Raw genomic sequence first — 22124 nt, forward strand, 5'->3', positions numbered from 1 at the left:
GCATCTTTAGCCACTTCACATTTGTTTACCAACCTGAAGATATTATTGTCTACTCCATTGAATATGGCATTCAATGCTTTAGAATTTCCAAGGGCTAGATCATTCTCTTCCTTGGACCATTGTTCTTCAGGCTTCTTGTCAGCTGTGGCTTCTCCTTCCTCAGTAATTACTGCATGTACCCAGCCTATTAACACAGCCTTCCAAGCCTTATTATCCAGAGATTTTAGGAAGGCTACCATTAGAGGTTTCCAATAGTCATAGTTAGATCCATCCAGAATTGGTGGCCTGTGAACAGATCCTCCATCTCTCTCCATAGTACCAGAAAGTATTGTCCCTAGATCTCACCCAGAACCAGAGCAGGATGCCTGCTCTGATACCAATTGAAATTCTGGTATCAGATATGAGATGTCGAAGGTAATGTCACGACACTAATATCTGAGTAATACAAACAGGATAAAGATAAAGAGTAGTAATGCAAGAGACACAAACAATTGTTAACCCAGTTCGGTCTAACTCACCTACATCTGGGGGCTACCAAGCCAGGAAGGAAATCCACTAAATAGAATTAGTTCAAAGACTCTCTATACACTTCTACAAGTTACAGTCTTTCTCACCTAATCTCTACCCGTGCGACTTCTACCTAAGCACTCTTAGATATGAGAACTCACTCACTTCCCTTCAATCACACCTGTGATTCTAAACAACAATTCCTTGTGAAAAGAAAACACTTTTCAATTACACACACTTGATCTTCAATCAAGTAGACACACACTTGATCTTTCTTAACAACTTTGATCAAGTAGACACACACTTGATCTTGCTTAACAACTTTGATCAAGTAGACACACACTCTTGCTTACAAGCTTAGAGTGACAATTTACAACCCACAAATCAGACCAATTCAATCATCTATGGATGAATTGAATGGCTTACAAGTCTCACGACTAAACAAGACATAAACCCTTATATTCTCTCAATATTTCGCTCAGTATTGATTATGTAACAAATCAGGTTTTCCATGTCCTATTTATAGAAGTATTCAGCTGGGCTTGGACATCTTGAAAACCCTAAAACTATTTTCCAATTAAATCTTCTCATGACAGCTGATTAGATCTCCTTGGAAAATTAGTAAATCAGGTTGTAATTAATTATTGAATGCGCCTGCAAATAAGATCTTCAATCATACATAGATTGCCATAAAATGCGCAATCACAAAACATATAACATTCACCCTGAATGTTCTGTGTACAAGATGTCATGACATCGGGTCTGACATCCTGGAACAATCCTGCATAATTCCATTTATACTTTCCAGCAGGTACATAATATCAGATGCCATGACATTGTGTATGACATTCTGAAACAATCCTGCATAATTATGTTTTTAAACTCCAGCAGGTACACAAATATCTTATGTTAAGACATCACATGCAACATCTTGTGAACACTCTTTGTTTTACCAAAATTGATGCCAACACTTAGAACCAACACAAATGAGGTCAAATTTGTGACCATTTTTATTTACATTGAGAGATATACAAATTTTATGAAGGAACGTTTCTCATTTGAAGCTCACATAAAAAGTTGGCCAAGGTGGAATAAGTGAACATGTGGCTTGACACTTAGAATTTTTTTTGATATGTTTGATTTTCCCAACTTCCACCTCAAAATTCACCATGATCCAAGCTTCAAATGAAAAAGTGTTTAACATGAAAGTTGTTCCTCTTGATCTAACCTTTCCAAAAAGTCCAATTTCATCCATTTTGGGCAAGCTTTGAATGGGATGCATATGGTTTGAACATGAGTGATCATTTGGCACAAATTGAACTTGAACGTTCCATACACCAATGCATAACATTCCAACATGATCTCAGCAATGTTTGTACTCAATTATGGACCAGAAGAAGTGATTACATGGGCATGTTACACGCCCATGCACCCATGAAATGTACATTACTATTTTTGGATTTTATTTCAAGTGTGCAAATACCAACCCATTTGTCTATAAATAGAGCCCTCTATGCTCAGGCACAGGGACCCTGCGCGCCAACTTTGATTCCAAACCTCCAAACCCTCTCATTTCAAAGGATAATCTTGATAATTTCTATTGGAAATTGTGTTTGAATCTCACTTTTTTTAGATTCAAATCTTCAAGGATCCTGAGCCTTTTGTCCATTCAATTCTACTCAATCAAGTGTCCTAAGCAAGATCAAGAGAAAGCAAGAGTAAGATCAATCGAGCACAAACCTGCATTGAAGGTATTTTCCAGAATTATTCATCTCTTCAATTCTCACTCAATTCTTCATAATTCTCTTGGATCTTTGGTTGTCTGAAGTCCTACCAATGTAGGCAACAAGATTGAGTTACTTTGAGGTTAAATCGAAGCAACTCAGATCGTGCACCTCAAATTTCAACTCCTTGTATCTTTCAATATACTTGGAGTTAGGATAAACTGAGGCAATATTTAAGGTCCTGGGCATTTTTACTTTAAATTCATGTCCTAATTTTTAATTTTGGTGATGGTTGTGAGTGAACCAGTCCGGTGAAGCTCACCGGAGCTTTGGCTCCAGTAATGCATTGGCACTCATCAGAACCACATGATCCATTTGAAATGTTCTAATCTCGCGTGTTGAAACTGATTACCACTTGTGTTGCACGCTGACTCATGACCATGGTGGAATGCGCGCTAGCAGCCACTTGATCCGCCACCTCAATTAATGAGGGAGATCAAGTGGTCCACGTTTTTTTCTTATTTTCTGATTTTCATTTTATTTGGTTTATTTTCATTAATTCATATTAATTTTAATATTGATCCAAAAAATATGAGAGTTTCACCAAAAAAATTTAAATAAATTCCTCTTTCATTTTCTGAATTAAAATTACTTTTTTAGATCATTATTAATATTTTTCATGATTTAATTTACTTTGTTAATATTTTTAATTGTTAAAAACTACTTTTAAGTTTCCAAAAATTATGAAATTTTTTCTCCAAGGTCATTTGACCTTGTTTGACCTATGATAAATCTTATGGCCATTTCTTTGGTGTTTTGATGAGGTTTTAGGATTTTGATAAACCATAATTTAATTTAATGCATATTTTAATTGATTTTAATTGTTTAAATGCAAAATAAATTGTGTTGAGCTTATAATATTGACTTGTTGAATTGGACTTGTGTTGTTGGGCCTTGGTCAAGGTTGATTTGACTTTGTTGAGTTAAAATCATTGGATTTAGGGGATCGATGAAATGTACATTTCATCTCCCAAAATGAATGAATGATTTTAATTTGGTAAAAGCCATCCTTTGACCAACACTACGCCAAAAAGGTTTTTTAACAGCGCATCTTAGACAGCGCTTTTAAAAGAAAGCGCTGTCTAAGGTTAAAATAAAAATAAAACACGGAAAATGTTCTAAAAAAATAATGAAAGCGCTGTCTAAGGGGGGGTCTTAGACAACGCTTTTAGAAAGCGCTGTCTAAGACCCCCCCTTAGACAGCGCTTTTAGAAAGCGCTTTTAAATATAGACCTTAGTCAGCGCTTTTGAGAAAGCGTTGTTTAAAGTCTTTCAATTAAAAAAAAAATTAAAACCAAAAGCGCTGTCTAAGGTGGGGGTTTAGAAAGCGCTTTTGGAAAGCGCTGTCTAAGGCATATCTTAGAAAGCGCTTTCCACAAAAGCGCTGTCTAAGGTCTAATTAAAATTAAATTTCAGACTTCTATTTCCGTTCCACGCTTTCTCATCTCAAATCCAAACCCTATTCCCATTCCCGAAGAGCTTTCTTCTGCAACTGCACCGCTTCTACTCCCACTCCCTCAAATGACCAACCCTTTCTCCTCACAACCCCTCTCTACTACGTCAACGCTCCTCCCCATATGGGTAGCGCTTACTCCACCATCGCCGCCGATGCCATTGCTCGCTTCCAGGTACACCCACCCCTCTTTCGTTAAACTGGTATCCAATTTGATAACTGTGATTCAATTTGATTATTGTTATTGTTGCATTTCATTATACAGCGCTTATTGGGAAAGAAAGTGATATTCATTACTGGAACTGATGAACATTGTGAGAAAATTGCAACTGCTGCTATGGCCCAGGGTTCCACTCCACCTGACCATTGTTATCTCATTTCACAAGCTTACAGGACGCTCTGGAAAGATGTAATTATTCACCCAAGTTTTTCTATTTTTATCTATTTAGTCCCTCAAATTTGCGAAACAACAATTTACTCCCTTAATTTAAGATAAATATTCTTGTTGGTGTATATTGTTTTTTATGGTTTTGTGGTAATTGCAGCTAGATATTTCGTATGACAAGTTCATTAGAACAACTGATAGCAAGCATCAAGCAATTGTAAAGGAATTTTATTCGAGGGTGCTTGCCAATGGTGACATTTACCGAGCTGATTATGAGGGAATTTATTGTGTCAGCTGTGAGGAGTATAAGGTTATAGCTCTTAGATTGACAGTTTTTATTTTTTTAATTTTGTTGTCTTTCTTTAAGTTTCTCATCTTAGTTTCATACTTTTACTTTAAGAATGTATTGCTATTTGGTGCAGGATGAGAAGGAACTCCTGGAGAATAATTGGGAATAAAATTGTGACAATAACAACGGTGCACGAAGCAGTAGGTTCGTTTCTTGCATGGCCGACAAACCTCATATGCGTAGGATATGAGGTATGCTTAAAACTTATGTTAACTTTAATGTGTATATTCAAAGTTTAAAATTTATGCTTAAAATTTTACTTACATATTTTCCTTGGTTATGTTAAATAGACTCCCACAAAATCCAAATCAAAAGATAATGCGATTCCACGGCATACCGAGTCCACGGTTTCAAGAAAAGAGGTAATATACAATTATATGACATATATTCATGGAAGTTGTTACATTCTTAATTTGATCTAACTATTTATATGACATGTAGCTTCAAGAAAATGAGGTTAGCAATGCCTCCGCACAACAAAAAAAGGAGGTTAGCAACGCCTCCACACGGGTAAAAAGTTCTGGTGCTAAGAAGACCGTAGCTAGGAAAAAACCTACCACCAAGTATAGGTCGTGCCTCAGGACATTTCTAGAGATGACCGATATACCGACCGGAGGTGTTCGGACCATATTTTTTTTTTCATATGTAGTGTCCTCAACAACGTAATCAAATAGATTGCGGGTATTTCATGTTGAGGTTTATGCGAGATACTCTTGCTTTGGGCCGATTAAAGATTCCCACCGATGTATGTATTTCTAACTTATGAGTTATTTTTATATTTACACATATCTCATATAATTAAATAGTTGGAATTAATTCAAAATATGTTATATTATTATGTAGTACTTTGATGAATTCAAGTGTGCATTTTATACAAAGGATCAAGTGGACGAAATCAAAGAGGAGTGGTGTCAATTCATGATAAAGCTCAATGTTTGTTCATAAATTTGTGTAATTAATGTGTACATTTGTAGTATATGTTATGACTTGTAAATGTGTACATAAATTTGTATATATTTTGATACATTTAAGGCAAAATTGGTTTGAATTGGTATATATATATATATTTGTTAGCCAAAAATTGGTAGAAAAAAGGCCAAAATGGCATATATAAAATGTGATAATTGTCTGTCAAAATCTGGTTGAAAACAGGTAGAAATTCTGGTTTATAAACCTGGAAAAAATGTGGTTTAAAACAAAAGCTTCAAAAATTTTCGTATACCTTAGACATCGCTTTTGTAAAAAGCGCTGTCTAAGGGGGGGATTAGAAAGCGCTTTAGGCAAAAGCGCTGTCTAAGGGGGGGGGGGGGGGGGGGGGGGGGCTTAGACAACGCTTTTTGAAAAGCGCTGTCTAAGGTATACCTAAAAAAATTAAAATAGGAGGGTCTTAGAAAGCGCTTTTGGCCAAAGCGCTGTCTAAGGTGGGGGGGCTTAGACAGCGCTTTTAAGATTTAAAAAAGTGCTGTCTAAACCTTTAGCAGCGGAGGTTTAGACAGCGCTTTAAAGCGCTGTCTAAGGCTAAAAAAAGCGCTGTCTAAGGTCTTGTTTGTTGTAGTGCAATTTGTGTTGATTCCATTTCCCCTCCCTCTTCATCTCAATCCCTTTCTCTATTCATTCATGGCATTGATCTATGATATCTCTATATCCTAAGGCTAGTTGATTGCAAAAATCAACACAAGTATGAATGAGATTAGGTCCACCTCTTTTGTATATTCTTTTGTGTATGGTATTGTAACACCCCAAAATTTGCCCTCCTCATTCATGCATTCATTTAGCATTTCATATTGCATTTCATCATGTCAATCAGAATTAGATCCAAGAAAACTTTAAAAAAAAAAAACGTTTTTTTTTTTTTTTACAAAAATAAATAAATAAATAAAAATAATAAAAAAATAAATAAATAATAAATAAAATATAATAGAAAAAACATAGACTTGGACCTCTCTCAAAAGCCCACTAAGCTACCAATATTAGCCTATAAATACTAGAGTTTCAGTGAAACAAAATTTTCATTCTATTCCTATTACCCTGTCTGGGAAAAAGATAGTGAGAGAAGAACCCTGGAGAAAAAGGAAGAGAAGCAAAATACTCTGAGGTTTCCTTGGAACAAAACCCTAGACAAAACCTGAAGAGAAACCTGGCAGAGAACTCAGAGCAACCCCCAGGCAGCTCTGAAAAATTCAATCTGACTCACACACTTTAACCTCACATAAACCCTAAAGATTGTTTTGTAAACCTCACGGGTGCAACTCAATTTCAATCAAGCTCTCCAATCAGGTTTGCCCTTATTCCCATTACCTTTATGCTCTTAATTTGGATCATCTGAATGTATGAGGTATAATGGATGAATTTCATTATGTTTTTGCCCACGGGTTTAATTATGCCTGAATGGGTGAAACCTATGCCTTGAATGTTTAATCACATGATTTTTGAAATGTATGCCACAGGGTTTGAGGTTTCTGAAACCATACTGTTATCCATGAAAAAAATGCTTATCGTGTTTCACTAACCCTTTTGTTGAGTTTTTGTGAGGGCTCACAGACTCTTGCAGAGATGGTTTGCGTGGTTTTCCCACTTTATTTGTGGGATACCCCCTGGAGGTTCATTCCGATTACCTGTACTGACTCACCTTTCTTTGATGGCATTAGCTTGGGAGATCCCTGGGTTTCTTACTCCTTTAATTGCTGTTACTTTGGATCTTTATCCGTGTGGTACTTTTACCTCTTTTCCGCATTTTATCGCTTTCTTAGCTGGAAGACCTCGATAGGAGGCATTTGTTTTCTTTTGTTTATTTACTTCTGAGCCCCTTGTTGGCACATTTACTTTATACATGTTTGTTTTGTATGTGTTCGTATCCCTGCAGGTAGCGCGGTTCCTTCGTCAAGGACTGCCTTTTTGCCCTTGAGCATCCCAAACCCTAAAACCCAAAGCAACACGTTAACTCCTTCTACTACAGGCGAGTAAGTCTCCAAAGGTCGAGCATCCGGTAGATTGGGTAGTGACGTCGTTCGTCCAAAACCCAATCCATAACCCCGTAGTTAGCCGAACTATGTTTTGCTCTGATTCTCAGGCCAGATGAGATACGTAGGCATAAGACGCGATGTCTTAGCGAGCACACATCCCCCTAACCCCTAGGTAGCCGAGCTACGAAGACTCTGATTCTCATATTCAGATGAGATACGTATGCAGTGGATGCCACATCCGCGCGAGTCATTTTCATTTAACCCTTTTTTGTTTTGGTAAACAGCAAAAGATAAACTCACACCCTTTAGACAAGAACTACAAAAGTGGATCCCGTAGAGTACTACGGATGCGTAGGGGTGCTAATACCTTCCCTTCGCATAACCGACTCCCGAACCCAAGATTTGGTTGCGAGACCCCGTCTTGTCCTTTCCTTTTTCAGGTTTACTTCGAGCGTTTTCTTTCCCTCCTTTGGGATGAATAACGCACGGTGGCGACTCTTCTGTCATTTTCTTTCGCCGGTTGTTTTTTTCGCACACTGTATTTTTTAGGTTGCGACAGCTGGCGACTCTGTTGGGGATTGAAAGAAGTTGACCTCTTGCTGGTCCATCTTCCCTAAGCGAGTCCCTCCTAGCTTGTGTGATTTCTTGTTTATTCGGTGTTCATGCTTTTGTACATTTATTTGCTTACCTGCTTGCATGCATCTGTTGTATCTGTTGGATCTGTTTGTTTGTTTTTTGGGATGGGGTGTTCTATGAGAGATAAGCCCATTACCCAGGCTTGAGTGTACACACAGGTTTTAGAGTGGATAATCATGAGGCTTGCGTGGCGTGTTGCTACGTTAAGTCGTTCGTGAAGAACCACACCCAGACAAGGTTTCTTTTGGATATATTATGTCTTTAGGGTGTTCCGTAATGGCAGGATGTTCCTCTAGAAATCGTCGACTATGGTGACCATTTCCCGAGAACTCAGTCGAGGCCTCTCCTCCGAGACGTGATTATGTTAGCTCTGGTGGGCGCATTCTCGCTACTCAATCCGAGGATCCCGAGACTGGGAACTTGCTATTAGGATGTCCTATTGAGGGGAGTCAATGGAGGTCTTTTGTCCCGTAATAATACCAAACCTTCAGTGGTAAACATATTATTCGCGACTGAAGGGCTGAAGCTGACGAACTTCTGTTCTTAGAACCTACCAGTGAGGGGCGGGCTAAATTCAGGAAACCTTAACCTCCAACCAACCCGGTTTTCTGGAGCAGAGTTTTGGTCTTGTATTATATTCCTCAATGAATTTCTCTCCAGGCAGTGCAACCTGACAGATGTTCAAGCGGATCCATCAATTCTGATTGACATGCCTTTGATTTGCATAACATCATCTGCATATTTGCATCTAATATCTCATGCTTATTCATTTGTAGGGTATTCCCTTTCAAAACAGGGGTGCCTTAAAACTGAACAAGCAATGCATCGCATACCATGCATATTAACCCTTGTCTGTTTTGCAGGTGTCACCGCAGTGTCTAATGTTTGTTCCCTGTATCAGGCAGTTATTGGTCCCAAGCGAGTCCACAGGTACCCGACAAAGGAAAATCGTCTGCAGCTAGCGATGGACCAAGTACAGAAAGAGCTGGCTGATATGCGTGAAAGGATGGATCAATTCATGACATTGATGACTGGTATGGCAGAAGGCCAGGAAAAGCTGAGGGAATTGGTTGAGCAACCGAGACCCGATCCGGAGGTGGAGATACCAAATGCTGAGGGAAACCCCGGTAACCCTGGGAACGCTGATAACCCTGTGAACACTGGTAACGCGGGTAACGAAAATGCTGATGGAAACCCGGGTAATGTTGGCAACACAAGGAATGTTGGAAATGGTATTGGCGGAAGGTGCAATGTGAATCAAGGAATTCGGATTAACGGGCGCCCCGTTACTGAAGATTATCAGTATGATCAATTTTCTTTACACGACGAGGCCCTCGAGACCACTCGCCGTATGGATGAGCTTGCTGAGAAGCTCAAATCTTTGGAGTCTCAAAATTCCTTAGGCTTTGATTTCACAAATCTTGGTCTGGTTCAGGGAGTAAGGATTCCTCACAAGTTCAAACCCCCTACTTTTAAGAAATACAACGGGGCTTCTTGCCCACGCACTCATCTTCAATCTTATCTGGGAAGGTTGGGAGCTCACACGGAAGATGAAAAGCTGTGGATGTACTATTTTGAAGACAGTCTAACTGGAGCTTCTCGTGAATGGTATTCTCATTTGTCTCGTACTACCATCAAGAGCTGGAAAGACTTGGCAGAGGCTTTTGTCAAGCAATATCAATACAACTTGGACATGGCTCCAAATCGGACCTTGTTGCAAGGTATGTCTCAGACTGCCAAGGAAACCTTTAGAGAGTATGATCAGCGTTGGAGACAGATTGCTGCGTCCGTCCAACCCCCTATGTCTGAAAGGGAGATGGAGGACATGTTCATGAACACTCTTCAAGGCAATTATATTGAGAGATTGGCTGCTTGCCCGTCAATCAACTTTGCAGAGATAGTAATTGCTGGAGAAAGAATCGAGAGTCTGTTGAAGATGGGCCAAATTCAAGACAATAGTGCTTCCAACTCATCAGGTCCCAAGAGACCGTTTGCTGGTAACGGTCAGCGAAGAAAAGAAGGCGAGGCAAGCGTTGTGTATGCCGGCAGAGGCAGGGGTAGAGGACGCCCTAATTATTATCAAGATCAAGTGGCCGCGGTCACTATTCCAACACCTGTTCCTCAACCGCAATATCATCCGCAACAACAACCCAGGTACAACAATCAACAACAAGGAGGTAATCCGGGTCAGCAGAGACACTATCAACAACGTCTAAGGCAAACGGACCGGGTCATCGAGCCAATCCCAATGCCTTATTCAGTATTACTTCCCAAGCTGATTGACATGAATCTGGTTACGTTGAGAACTCTGGCCCCACCAATCGATCCTAATAATTTGCCTAGAGGTTATGATGTCAACGCCAGATGTGCTTTTCACTCCAACGCACCTGGCCATACTACAGATAATTGCAAGGCTCTCCAGTTAAAGGTACAAGATTTGAGAGATGCTCAGGCTATCAATTTTGCTCTGGTGCCTAATGTTATCCAGAACCCGATGCCGGCTCACGGCGGGCAGAGGATTAATGCTGTTGATAGTGGGGAAACTTTGAATTTGGTTTCTGATGTGACTAAGGTGAAGACTTCGCTATCAGTGGTTAAAGACCGACTTCTGAAAGGACAAATTTTCTCGGGCTGTGGGGAAGAATGCAGAGATTGTCAAGCTGCCGAAAACGGATGTGACAGTTTGAGAAGGGGTATTCAGCAACTGATAGATGAAGGTTGTCTTCAGTTCGATCAGGTCCGTCCAGTGAAGAATGATGTATCGACGGTGACGTTTTATTTCACTCCTGAAGAAATATATGTTCCCGAGAGACTCGCTCCGACAACAATATATTTCCCAGAAAGTACAGAACCAGCAGCGGTGAACATCGAAAGTTCAGCACCAGTTGCAATTTACTCTCACAGCCCTCAACCGACTTTGGTTGGTCCGATCACCATCACAATACCAGGACCCGTTCCGTATGAGAAAGACAGTGCTATCCCGTGGCACTATGGGGCTGATATCTACTGCCAGGGGCAGAAAGTTAACGAAGAAGACATTGACATTGGTAGCTCCGCTGTAGACAATTTTGAAGGGGTTGGTGGCTTCACTCGCAGTGGACGCCTATTTGCACCATCAACATTACGCGTGAATACTAAAGCCGAGGCAGCTGCCAAGGCTATAGAGAAACAGATGGCCGCCGAAGAGGTTACTACTGAGGAAGATCCTCCTAAGACCGCATTCGAGAAGGAAGTGGATGAGTTTATGAGGATTATCAAGAAAAGTGACTACAAGGTAGTCAACCAGCTAAATCAGACACCCTCAAAGATCTCCATTCTGTCACTATTGATGTGCTCTGAGGCGCACAGAGCAGCCTTGTTGAAAGTACTGAATATGGCCTATGTTCCACCGGAGATAACTGTTAACCAACTGGAGTCGGTAGTTTCCAATGTAAACGCTAGCCGGGGGCTAGGTTTCACCGATAATGACCTGACATCTGAGGGCAGGAATCACAACAAAGCCTTGCATATCACAATGGAGTGCAAAGGGGTGATGCTTTCCCATGTTTTGGTTGATACAGGCTCTTCTCTGAATGTTCTTCCAAAGAAAGCCTTAACGAAGTTGGATTGCGATGACACCATCCTGAGGCCAAGTAACTTAGTTGTGAGGGCTTTTGATGGCTCTAAGAGAGCTATCTTTGGCGAAGTTGAGTTGCCAGTTAAGATTGGACCGCAGGTGTTCAAGAGCACCTTTTATGTGATGGATATCCAGCCTGCCTACAACTGTCTGCTAGGTCGGCCTTGGATTCATGTTGTCGGTGCTGTTACTTCTACCCTCCACCAGAAGCTCAAATATGAACTAGAAGGTCAGGTCGTCACTGTCTGTGGTGAAGAGGATATTTTTGTTAGCCACCTGTCTACATTTAAGTATGTAGAGATGGACGGCGAGATGCACGAGATGCTGTGTCAGGGCTTCAAAGCCATAAACATCAATGAGGTCGCGCCCGAAGCTGTCTTTTCACCTGAGTTTGAGAAGGTCGGGACTTCTATCTCTTCATACAAGCAAGCTGTCGAAGTGGTTAAAGCTGGTAATGCCCAAGGCTGGGGCAAATTTGTGGAGCCAGTCATCAAAGAAGACAAGTTTGGATTAGGGTATGCTCTGGGATCTCAAAAGAATGAAACCGGTACTCTCTCCAGTGGGGGTTTGGTTTCTCCCCACATCGTCAATGCTGCAGATGAAGACAAGGCTGACAGCGACTGTGACTTAGATAGCTGGATTCGCCCGTGTGTCCCGAGAGAAAAGCTCGACAATTGGTCGTCTGAAAAAACCGTCCGGTTTACTCTACTGAAAGAGTGATTTTTATAGTTTTCCTTTATTACATGCATAATAAAGTCTTACACTTTGACCAAGGTGTAACGGCTCATTTGTAGGGCCATCCATTTAGTGACATTTCGCAATTATTTTTATCATCAATAAAGGACGACTTTTGCAAACAATTTTGTGTTCTCTTTCTTTCAGTTTTTTTTTACTTTTACAAAAAAAATGGCAATGTTTCTTTTTTTCGTTTTTTCTTTCTTTCCAAAAAAAAACTCTTATTCTAAGGTAAAGCATGATCCTCCATCATGCGGAGCTGACCACCCGGATCTCACTACTAACGACACTGCTATGGCCAAGTACGACTTCGACAATCCTATCTATTAAGCCGAAGAAGGGGTTGAGGAAGATTGTGAATTGCCTGAAGGGTTAGCCAGATTGTTGAAACAGGAGGACCGAGCTATTACACCTTATCAGGAGGTGATCGAGACCGTCAACATCGGTACCGAGGACGACAAGAAAGAGATCAAGATCGGGGCAAGTCTACAGGCCGAGAGGAAAGACCGTTGATCATGTACTTGACTGTGTTAGAAAGGTCAATGGGTTGTGTACTCGGTCAGCATGACGAGTCAGGTCGAAAAGAGCATGCAATATACTACCTTAGCAAAAGTTTACCGACTGTGAACAAAGATACTCATTGCTCGCGAAAACTTGCCACGCTTTGGCATGGGCTGCTCGCCGACTAAGACAGTATATGTTGAACCACGACTCTATTGATATCAAAAATGGATCCAGTCAAGTATATTTTTGAAAAGCCAGCACTTACCGGAAAGGTTACTAGGTGACAAATGATACTGACAGAGTATGACATCCAATACACTTCACAAAAAAGCCATCAAGGGAAGTGTCTTGTCAGACTATCTTGCAGAGCAACCGATTGATGATTACCAACCTATGAGGTTTGACTTTCCTGATGAGGACATCATGTTTCTCAAATCGAAAGATTGAGAGGAACCACTCCCGGAGGAGGGGCCTGACCCTGAATCCAAATGGGTTATGATGTTTGATGGGGCTGTCCACGTCAATGGTCGTGGAGTTGGTATAGTGTTGATCACACCGGAAGGGGGTTCATATGCCATTTGGTGCCAGAATAACTTTTCCCTTCACCAACAATGAAGCCGAATACGAAGCTTGTATCCTAAGACTTGAGGAAGCCGTCAATATACAGATTAAAACCCTGGATGTATACGGGGATTCAACTTTGGTCATCAATCAAACCAACGGGAAATGGTGCTATGCTGGAACTACGTACCCAGAATTGACGTATCTCGGTCAGAGACGAATGAAGAAAGCATTTGGTCAGAAAGTGCGCCCTCGGGGGTATCAAGTCGGTGAATTGGTACTCAAAAGATTTCTTCCTCCCAACACAGATCACAGGGGCAAATGGACACCGAACTATGAGGGTCCATACGTGGTTAAAAGGATTTTCTATGGCGGAGCTTTGATGCTAATAACCATGGATGGCGAAGGACTCCCGTCCCCTATTAACTCAGACGCAGTTAAAAAAAATAAAATACTTCGCATAAAATAGACCCGCTGGACGATAAAAAGAATAGTCCAGGCAAAAAAAGGGCATCCCGACGAACCAAAAAAAAGAATAAAGAGGTTCGGGCAAAAATTAGGGATATAAAAAAAAGTACACCCGGTGAGTCGAAAACCCAAAAGGGCGGCTCAGGCAAAAATGGGTATCCCGGTGGATTGAAAACCCGAAAAGGGGGCGATCCAGGCAAAAGTTAGGGAATAAGCGAATGACTGTGATCTGAGTTCATCAGTGTTATATCACCGTTTCATTCAATCCGGCAATCTTCGAAGGTTAAAGATCGACTAATCATCCACTTCAGAAAGCAAGATGAGCAGAGCGTCTTGAGGACATACGAGCCATAGCAGAGTCGAAACTCAGTGGGACCCCGTATCCCCATTACCATTAGGATAGTTCTCTTTTTATAGCGATCACCTCTTTTCAGGGATCAGCTTCCTGATACCTTCGTCTATTCCTGGCACAAATTTTCTCCCCAGTAAGAGTCGAATAATTCAGTTAAAGAGCCTCTTTATTTTTCATTTATCAGTTTGTTTGCAAAAATGTCCGAATTTTTGATAAAACATATTGCATATGGACATAATGGTGGCTTTTGCAGATGATTTGCACAGGAAAACATTTAAAATTGCTTTGAATGTGCTTAATCCCGGACGGTGAATTCAAACCGAGTAATTCCCCCGAGGCATACGTGTATTTTTGGTTGCAGGTCACAGGAACCGGATGCCAAGTCATGAATCCTCATCCCTAAGCGGTTGACAAAGTCTCTCCTCAGCAGAGCATGTTCCACAGCAGAGTTGACAGTATCCAAACTATATATCCCCAGCGGAGTTGACAGTGTCAGACTGTATCTTCCTAGCAACAGCGGAGTGGTTGCATAACCAACAGATGAGAGGATGGTGTTCCCAGTGTTCATCTCATTCCCCAACAGATTATTTTTAACAGATTTGTTAATCCCCAGCTTGAGGGCGATTAGCAAGTTCATATCCCCAGCAGAGGTCGTTTCCTACGACATTTCCCCATGAAGTGTTTTCCCCACAGAATCTCCTCACAGAGCCTCGCCAAACAAAGTTTCCATAGTTGATACTCCCCCCGCAAGGTCAACTTTTCAAGCAGCCAATTTATTTTTGGTGGCTCATTAGTCCCGGCAGACGGATCATTCCCCACAGAGCATTCAAGGATTGATACAACGATCTGTTCCCTACCGGAGTTTGCTTCCCCAAGCAGATTTCTTTTTACACCATGCATAACATTTGCATTTGCATGCATATCATATCAAGCATACACATAAGCCGATAAATAGGTTCTTCCAAGCAGACTGAAGAATTACTTTGCAACCAAGGTCATGCGATCTAGCCAGAGGATCAAGCGTGAGTGATCCAGCCTGAGGGTCATTTCGAAGATTCAGCATGAGAATCGTTTTCCAGTGATCCGGCCTGAGGTTCATTTTGAAGATTCAGCCTGAGAATCGTGTTCCAGTGATCCAGCCTGAGGGTCATTTCGAAGATTCAGCCTGCGAATCGTGTTCCAGTGATCCAGCCTGAGGGTCATTTCGAAGATTCAGCCTGAGAATCGTGTTCCAGTAAGCCATCCTAAGGCTCAATTTGAAGATTCCCCAGTGAAGTCGCCTACAAGCTTTATTTCCCCAGCAAGCCCAAGTCTAATTGAGCAGTCGTTACAACATGTTCTAGCCCGAAGAATATGTACGAAGCCCAAAAGTGGAATATTCTCGAAGCTGCATATCTAATATGAAGATTGGGTGTAGATTTCAAAAGAGGGTCAACCAGCGCATGCCTCAGATGCGGGATCCTAATGATGGGAATTTATCATCAAAACAATTCAGATCTAGCCAGAAGATCGAAGTAAATTCAGCCAGAGAATCGAAACAAAGAAGATCTAGCCAGAAGATCGAAAATCGCAACAATTCAGATCTAGCCAGAAGATCGAAGTAGATTCAGCCAGAGAATCAAAAGAAATAGATTCAGCCAGAGAATCGAAACGAAGGAGATCTAGCCAGAAGATCGAAGAAGATCTAGCCAGAAGATCAAAATCGTATCCATCCCGAGGATCAAAATTAATATCCAACCAGAGGACTAAATTGAGTATAGGTTCAGCCAGAGGATCGACACTCCAGATTAAGCCAGAAGACTGATTCAGATCCAGCCAGAGGATCGGAAGAAAAATAAACAGCGCGGTGTATTTCCGCGTTTTTGTGGTGTTCTCGGAGCGCAAATTTTCGGTCTGTCTTTGGTATTCAATCACAGCTCACCCCGTTTGTCTGATAAGCTGTTAGCTTTCATCCTACTCGGGTTAGCTGATGATTGAATATGGGCAGCTGTAACACCCCAAAATTTGCCCTCCTCATTCATGCATTCATATAGCATTTCATATTGCATTTCATCATGTCAATCAGAATTAGATCCAAGAAAACTTAAAAAATAAAATAATAATAATAATAATTTTTTACAAAAATAAATAAATAAATAAAAATAATAAAAAAATAAATAAATAATAAATAAAATATAATAGAAAAAACTTAGACTTGGACCTCTCTCAAAAGCCCACTAAGCTACCAATATTAGCCTATAAATACTAGAGTTTCAGTGAAACAAATTTTTCATTCTATTCCTATTACCCTGTCTGGGAAAAAGATAGTGAGAGAAGAACCCTGGAGAAAAAGGAAGAGAAACAAAATACTCTGAGGTTTCCTTGGAACAAAACCCTAGACAAAACCTGAAGAGAAACCTGACAGAGAACTCAGAGCAACCCCCAGGCAGCTCTGAAAAATTCAATCTGACTCACACACTTTCACCTTACATAAACCCTAAAGGTTGTTTTGTAAACCTCACGGGTGCAACTCAATTTCAATCAAGCTCTCCAATCAGGTTTGCCCTTATTCCCATTACCTTTATGCTCTTAATTTGGATCATCTGAATGTATGAGGTATGATGGATGAATTTCATTATGTTTTTGCCCACGGGTTTAATTATGCCTGAATGGGTAAAACCTATGCCTTGAATGTTTAATCACTTGATTTCTGAAATGTATGCCACAGGGTTTGAGGTTTCTGAAACCATACTGTTATCCATGAAAAAAATGCTTATCGTGTTTCACTAACCCTTTTGTTGAGTTTTTGTGAGGGCTCACAGACTCTTGCAGAGATGGTTTGCGTGGTTTTCCCACTTTATTTGTGGGATACCCCCTGGAGGTTCATTCCGATTACCTGTACTGACTCACCTTTCTTTGATGGCATTAGCTTGGGAGATCCCTGGGTTTCTTACTCCTTTAATTGCTGTTACTTCGGATCTTTATCCGTGTGGTACTTTTACCTCTTTTCCGCATTTTATCGCTTTCTTAGCTGGAAGACCTCGATAAGAGGCATTTGTTTTCTTTTGTTTATTTACTTCTGAGCCCCTTGTTGGCACATTTACTTTATACATGTTTGTTTTGTATGTGTTCGTATCCCTGCAGGTAGCGCGGTTCCTTCATCAAGGACTGCCTTTTTGCCCTTGAGCATCCCAAACCCTAAAACCCAAAGCAACATGTTAACTCCTTCCACTACAGGCGTGTAAGTCTCCAAAGGTCGAGCATCCGGTAGATTGCGTAGTGATGTTGTTCGTCCAAAACCCAATCCATAACCCCGTAGTTAGCCGAACTACGTTTTGCTCTGATTCTCAGGCCAGATGAGATACGTAGGCATAAGACGCGATGTCTTAGCGAGTACACATCCCCCCAACACCTAGGTAGCCGAGCTACGAAGACTCTGATTCTCATATTCAGATGAGATACGTATGCAGTGGATGCGACATCCGCGCGAGTCATTTTCATTTAACCCTTTTTTTTGGTAAACAGCACAAGATAAACTCACACCCTTTAGACAAGAACTACAAAAGTGGATCCCGTAGAGTACTACGGATGCGTAGGGGTGCTAATACCTTCCCTTCGCATAACCGACTCCCGAACCCAAGATTTGGTTGCGAGACCCCGTCTTGTCCTTTCCTTTTTCAGGTTTACTTTGAGCGTTTCCTTTCCCTCATTTGGGATGAATAACGCACGGTGGCGACTCTTCTTTCATTTTCTTTCGCCGGTTGTTTTTCGCGCACTGCATTTTTCAGGTTGCGACAAGTATGTTTTAGGAGCATAGTTCATTATACTATGTCTCTAACATGCATTAACACCAAAATTTCTATTTCCCGACCTCAAATAGTTGTGACTTCTATATAAGTTCAATTACGATAGATTAACATATCGCTAAATTGTTGACACAAAAGGCATAACATTCTAGTAAGTGAGATGGTAAGTCTCCCCTCTTTCATGGTATTGTATGGAAACCTAGCCTTTTTTTCTTACCTTGGAAGATGCCTTGGTTCAAGGATCCATGCATGTGAATAATGGGTTGAGTGTTCTCCAAATAATGACTTAAACAAAATAAAAGCAAAAGCAGTACTAACTTCTAATCAACTAACAACTAACATTTACTTTCAAGCCATTTACTTTTATGCACTTTAATTTTTTAATTCTTATTTCATTTGCCATTATTCATACCATTCAACTTGTTTACTTTAATGCCATTTTTTCTTTGCTCACTTGAGCCATACTTTGTGAATATATTGTATTTGTACATACTTGTTTATGTGTGTGGTCTTTTGACCTTAATGTACATAATAAGAACAAAAACCCTAAAATACATTTTGTGTGGACAATTGGATTTGATTTGAGACATTGGACTTAGAATTAGGCAACATTCCATATGCAAAAGGACTTGGCGAATGCAAACTTTCTGTGAAGTCATGGCTTCTTGATGATTTTGATGATTACAACATCTCTCAACAATTCTCATGTGAAAAGATCAAAAAGTTGTCAAAGACTTCAAGTGAATTGAAGTGGAGTAAAGATTCAAGTGAAGTATATCATTTCAAAGGATCAAGTATCACCATTGGTATATCTAAAACTTTCACTAATATGATATACAAGTGTTCAAATATTTATTCCATGATATCTTGGTTCATATGGAAAATTAGGATGTATTGCATTTCATTTTCCACATTCTACCAAATTCTGTTTTTCAAAACTGGGCTTCAGTAACCGGTTACCCACCGAGCAGTAACCGGTTACCACTGTTGTTTTTTAAATATTTTTTGGACGTTGGAAGCAAGTAACCGATTACCCACCGAGCAGTAACCGGTTACCACTGACGAATTTTGGCAGATTGGTGCATTTCCTCATTTTTATGAACACCTCCTTTCTTGCAAACACTTTCAATTAATCATTCTTATAAAAACTCAGATTTTTATCAAGTGTCCAAAAACTTTCTTAAAAAGTATTCTTTGCATTAAACCTTCATATACCTTGCTAAGAATACATATCATTTAGTTTGAACACTTGTATACTACATTGAGTGATTTATATCCAAAGGGGAAGATTAATCCAAGTGATTAATATATTCAAGATTCATCATCAACTTTTTAATTAAGTTCAGATTTTTGTATCATACCTTGTTGTCCAGGATTGTTGGAAACAAGTGAAGTGCTGAAGAGGATTGTTCTTCATACACTTGATTACCTATAGGTTAGATAGTAAGCATCACCATTGGTGTGAGTAGGATGTACAATAATTCTAACTATAGTGAAATCTCTTTCGAGTCGAAAGGGGAGTGGAGTACCTTCGGAGTGTGAAGGGAACCACTATAATTTCCGGTGTCCTTTTACTTTCCGCAATTTATTTTTCAGCACTTAAACGAAAAATAACCAAGAACCGAAAACAAGATCGAAGAAATTTTTTACCACCTAATTCACCTCCCCTCTTAGGCGCATTTACAACTTACACTTTCAAGAAACAAGGTGCTTGTGAAGTGAACTTCATCTAAAGCAAGTATTATGATCCCATCTGAGTTCATCTGCTACATGGTCTTATTGAAGATGTTACTTTGAACCTATGTCTAGTGCCTATCTTTGAATTCACCTTATATATGGAAGATTATGAAGAAGATCATGGACTTGCTAAGCTTGTATGTAACTATCTTTATTTGATGCATTGCCCTTCATCTTGCTGTTTGTGTATTGATATTGCTTGATTCTAAATTCCAAGGGAAATTTGGGTTTCTATATGACATTCTTGTCTATTGGATTGCAGCTCGTTGGTCAGATCTTTTCAACTCTTAACTTTTAAATTTGTGCATAAGATTAGTCTCTTCATCTCCTCCCCACTTCTTTAATTTCAAATCTCTCCCCCTTTTTAAAATCTTCTTTGCTTGTGTTTTTCTAAACTTAGACCTATTGCAAATTAGAAACTTTGGCCTTATGCCATTGCATCTTATAATTTATTTTCTTAATCAAACTTGTAAATAAATCTAATCATATGGACTTAAAATTTTCAAAAGACAAAAAAACTAACACTCATTCAAACCTTTTTAGGCCTTTGTAAAACTTAAAATTTTGTTAAAAGCAACTCATTCACTTTGAAATTGATACCATGAACTACGAGGTTTTGATCCCTCATTTTATGTTGGTACGTAGGCACAAGTCCGAAGGTCTAGTCAAACACAAAAATATAATTAATGAATTCTTTTCTCATCCCCCCACTCTATTTATTGCAAACATCATTTGTACAAAAATACATATGCACACAAAAAAGGGCTCCCTAGGAGTACCTAGGACACTTTGGATGCTAACACCTTCACTCTGTGTAACCAACTCCCTTACATGTAATCTCTGGCATTTTATTAGTTTTGATTTGAAAACTTTGTATCTTTGGGTTTTGTTCGTACTTTTCCCTTTTCCCTTGGAAAAAATAAAATCACGGTGGCAACTCTGGTTTTATTGACGTTAAGTTTATTCATAGCTTAATGGTCATGAATTTATCGCTACAATTAACACCTAAATTTTTATTGCCCGACCCCAGATAGTTGAGACTTCTACATAAGTCCAATTACGATTGCTTAACATAGAACTAAATTTGACCCCAATGGCATAGCATTCTAGTAAGAGAGATTGTAAGTCTCTCATTCTTCATGGTATTGTGTGGAAACTTGACCTTTTTTCCTTTCATGAGAGCTAGTGGCATACTTGTTAAATTATCCAAGTTGGAGCCCTTCTCATGAAAGATGTCCTGGTTTAAGGATTCATACTTGTGAATGAATGGTTGAGTGTTCTCCAAAGAATGACTTAATCAATTAAAAACCACCACTAACACTTGACTAACTTTTGACTAACATTTGACTAATTCTTGTTAATATTGCTTTACTTTCAAGTCATTTACTTTATGTAATTTAAATTTCAGTCATTTATCATTCATTTCCATTTCCATTTCATTTAATTTGTTTATGTTTATGCAATTTTCAATTTGCTCATTTGAGCCATATCTTGTGATTGTATATATTGTTTGTGTACTTTGATTTTTGTTTGTGATCTTAGGAACTTAAGACATCTAATAACAACAAAAACCCTAAAAAAACATCTGGTGGACTGTTGATCTTGATCTAAGCTTTTGGACTTAGAATTAGGCAACATTCCCTATGCAAAAAGGAATTGGCCAATGCCAACATTTTGAGGCCAAGCTATTGTGAACCGAGCCTTCATCTGATGTAAGCCTTGGATCTTGTTTGAATTCATCTGCTACTATGTCTTTGTGCTAATTGTTATTTTGACCTTGTGTCTGATGCTTTGCTTTGAGTTGATCAAGGAATATTTCATATGAGACATGAGACGACAAAGAAGACTGCCAACTATGGGAATTGCTTTCTTAGATGTGGCTATCTTTATTTGATGGCTTGATCTTCACGATGTCTGATATTTTTCATTGCTTATTGATGATTGCTTGATTAATATCCAAGGGAAAATGGGTTTCTATATGACTTTCTTGTCTGTTGGATTGTATCCCATTGGTCAAATCTTTTCAACTCTTAAATTTTAATTTGTGCTTAGGATAGCCTCTTCATCTCCTCCCACTTCTTAAATTTCAAAATCTCTCCCTCTTTTCAAAAACCTTCTTTGCTTGTGATTTCAAATTTAGACTTTTTTCAATGATTATAAACTTTGGCCTTATGCCAATGAATTTTTAAACCTTTTTTCTTAAATCAAATTTGTAAATAAACTTAATCGTATTGACTTAACATTTCAAAAAGACAAAAATAACTAACAACTTCACTCAACTTTTGGCCT

The 22124-nt window shown here is 39.6% G+C and overlaps 1 protein-coding gene across 1 annotated transcript; it reads left to right on the top strand.

The window, feature by feature from the left end:
- Positions 1-3731: 3731 nt before the first annotated feature.
- LOC127079042 (methionine--tRNA ligase, chloroplastic/mitochondrial) lies at positions 3732-4587 on the top strand. Its single transcript, XM_051019455.1, has 4 exons — positions 3732-3919; positions 4010-4153; positions 4290-4439; positions 4552-4587. Exons 1-4 carry the CDS (start codon positions 3869-3871, stop codon positions 4585-4587), a joined length of 381 nt encoding a protein of 126 aa, XP_050875412.1. The 5' UTR covers positions 3732-3868.
- The last annotated feature ends 17537 nt before the right edge of the window (positions 4588-22124 follow it).

The sequence above is a fragment of the Lathyrus oleraceus genome, chromosome 5 (assembly GCF_024323335.1).
Source record: "Lathyrus oleraceus cultivar Zhongwan6 chromosome 5, CAAS_Psat_ZW6_1.0, whole genome shotgun sequence".
NCBI lineage: Eukaryota > Viridiplantae > Streptophyta > Magnoliopsida > Fabales > Fabaceae > Lathyrus > Lathyrus oleraceus.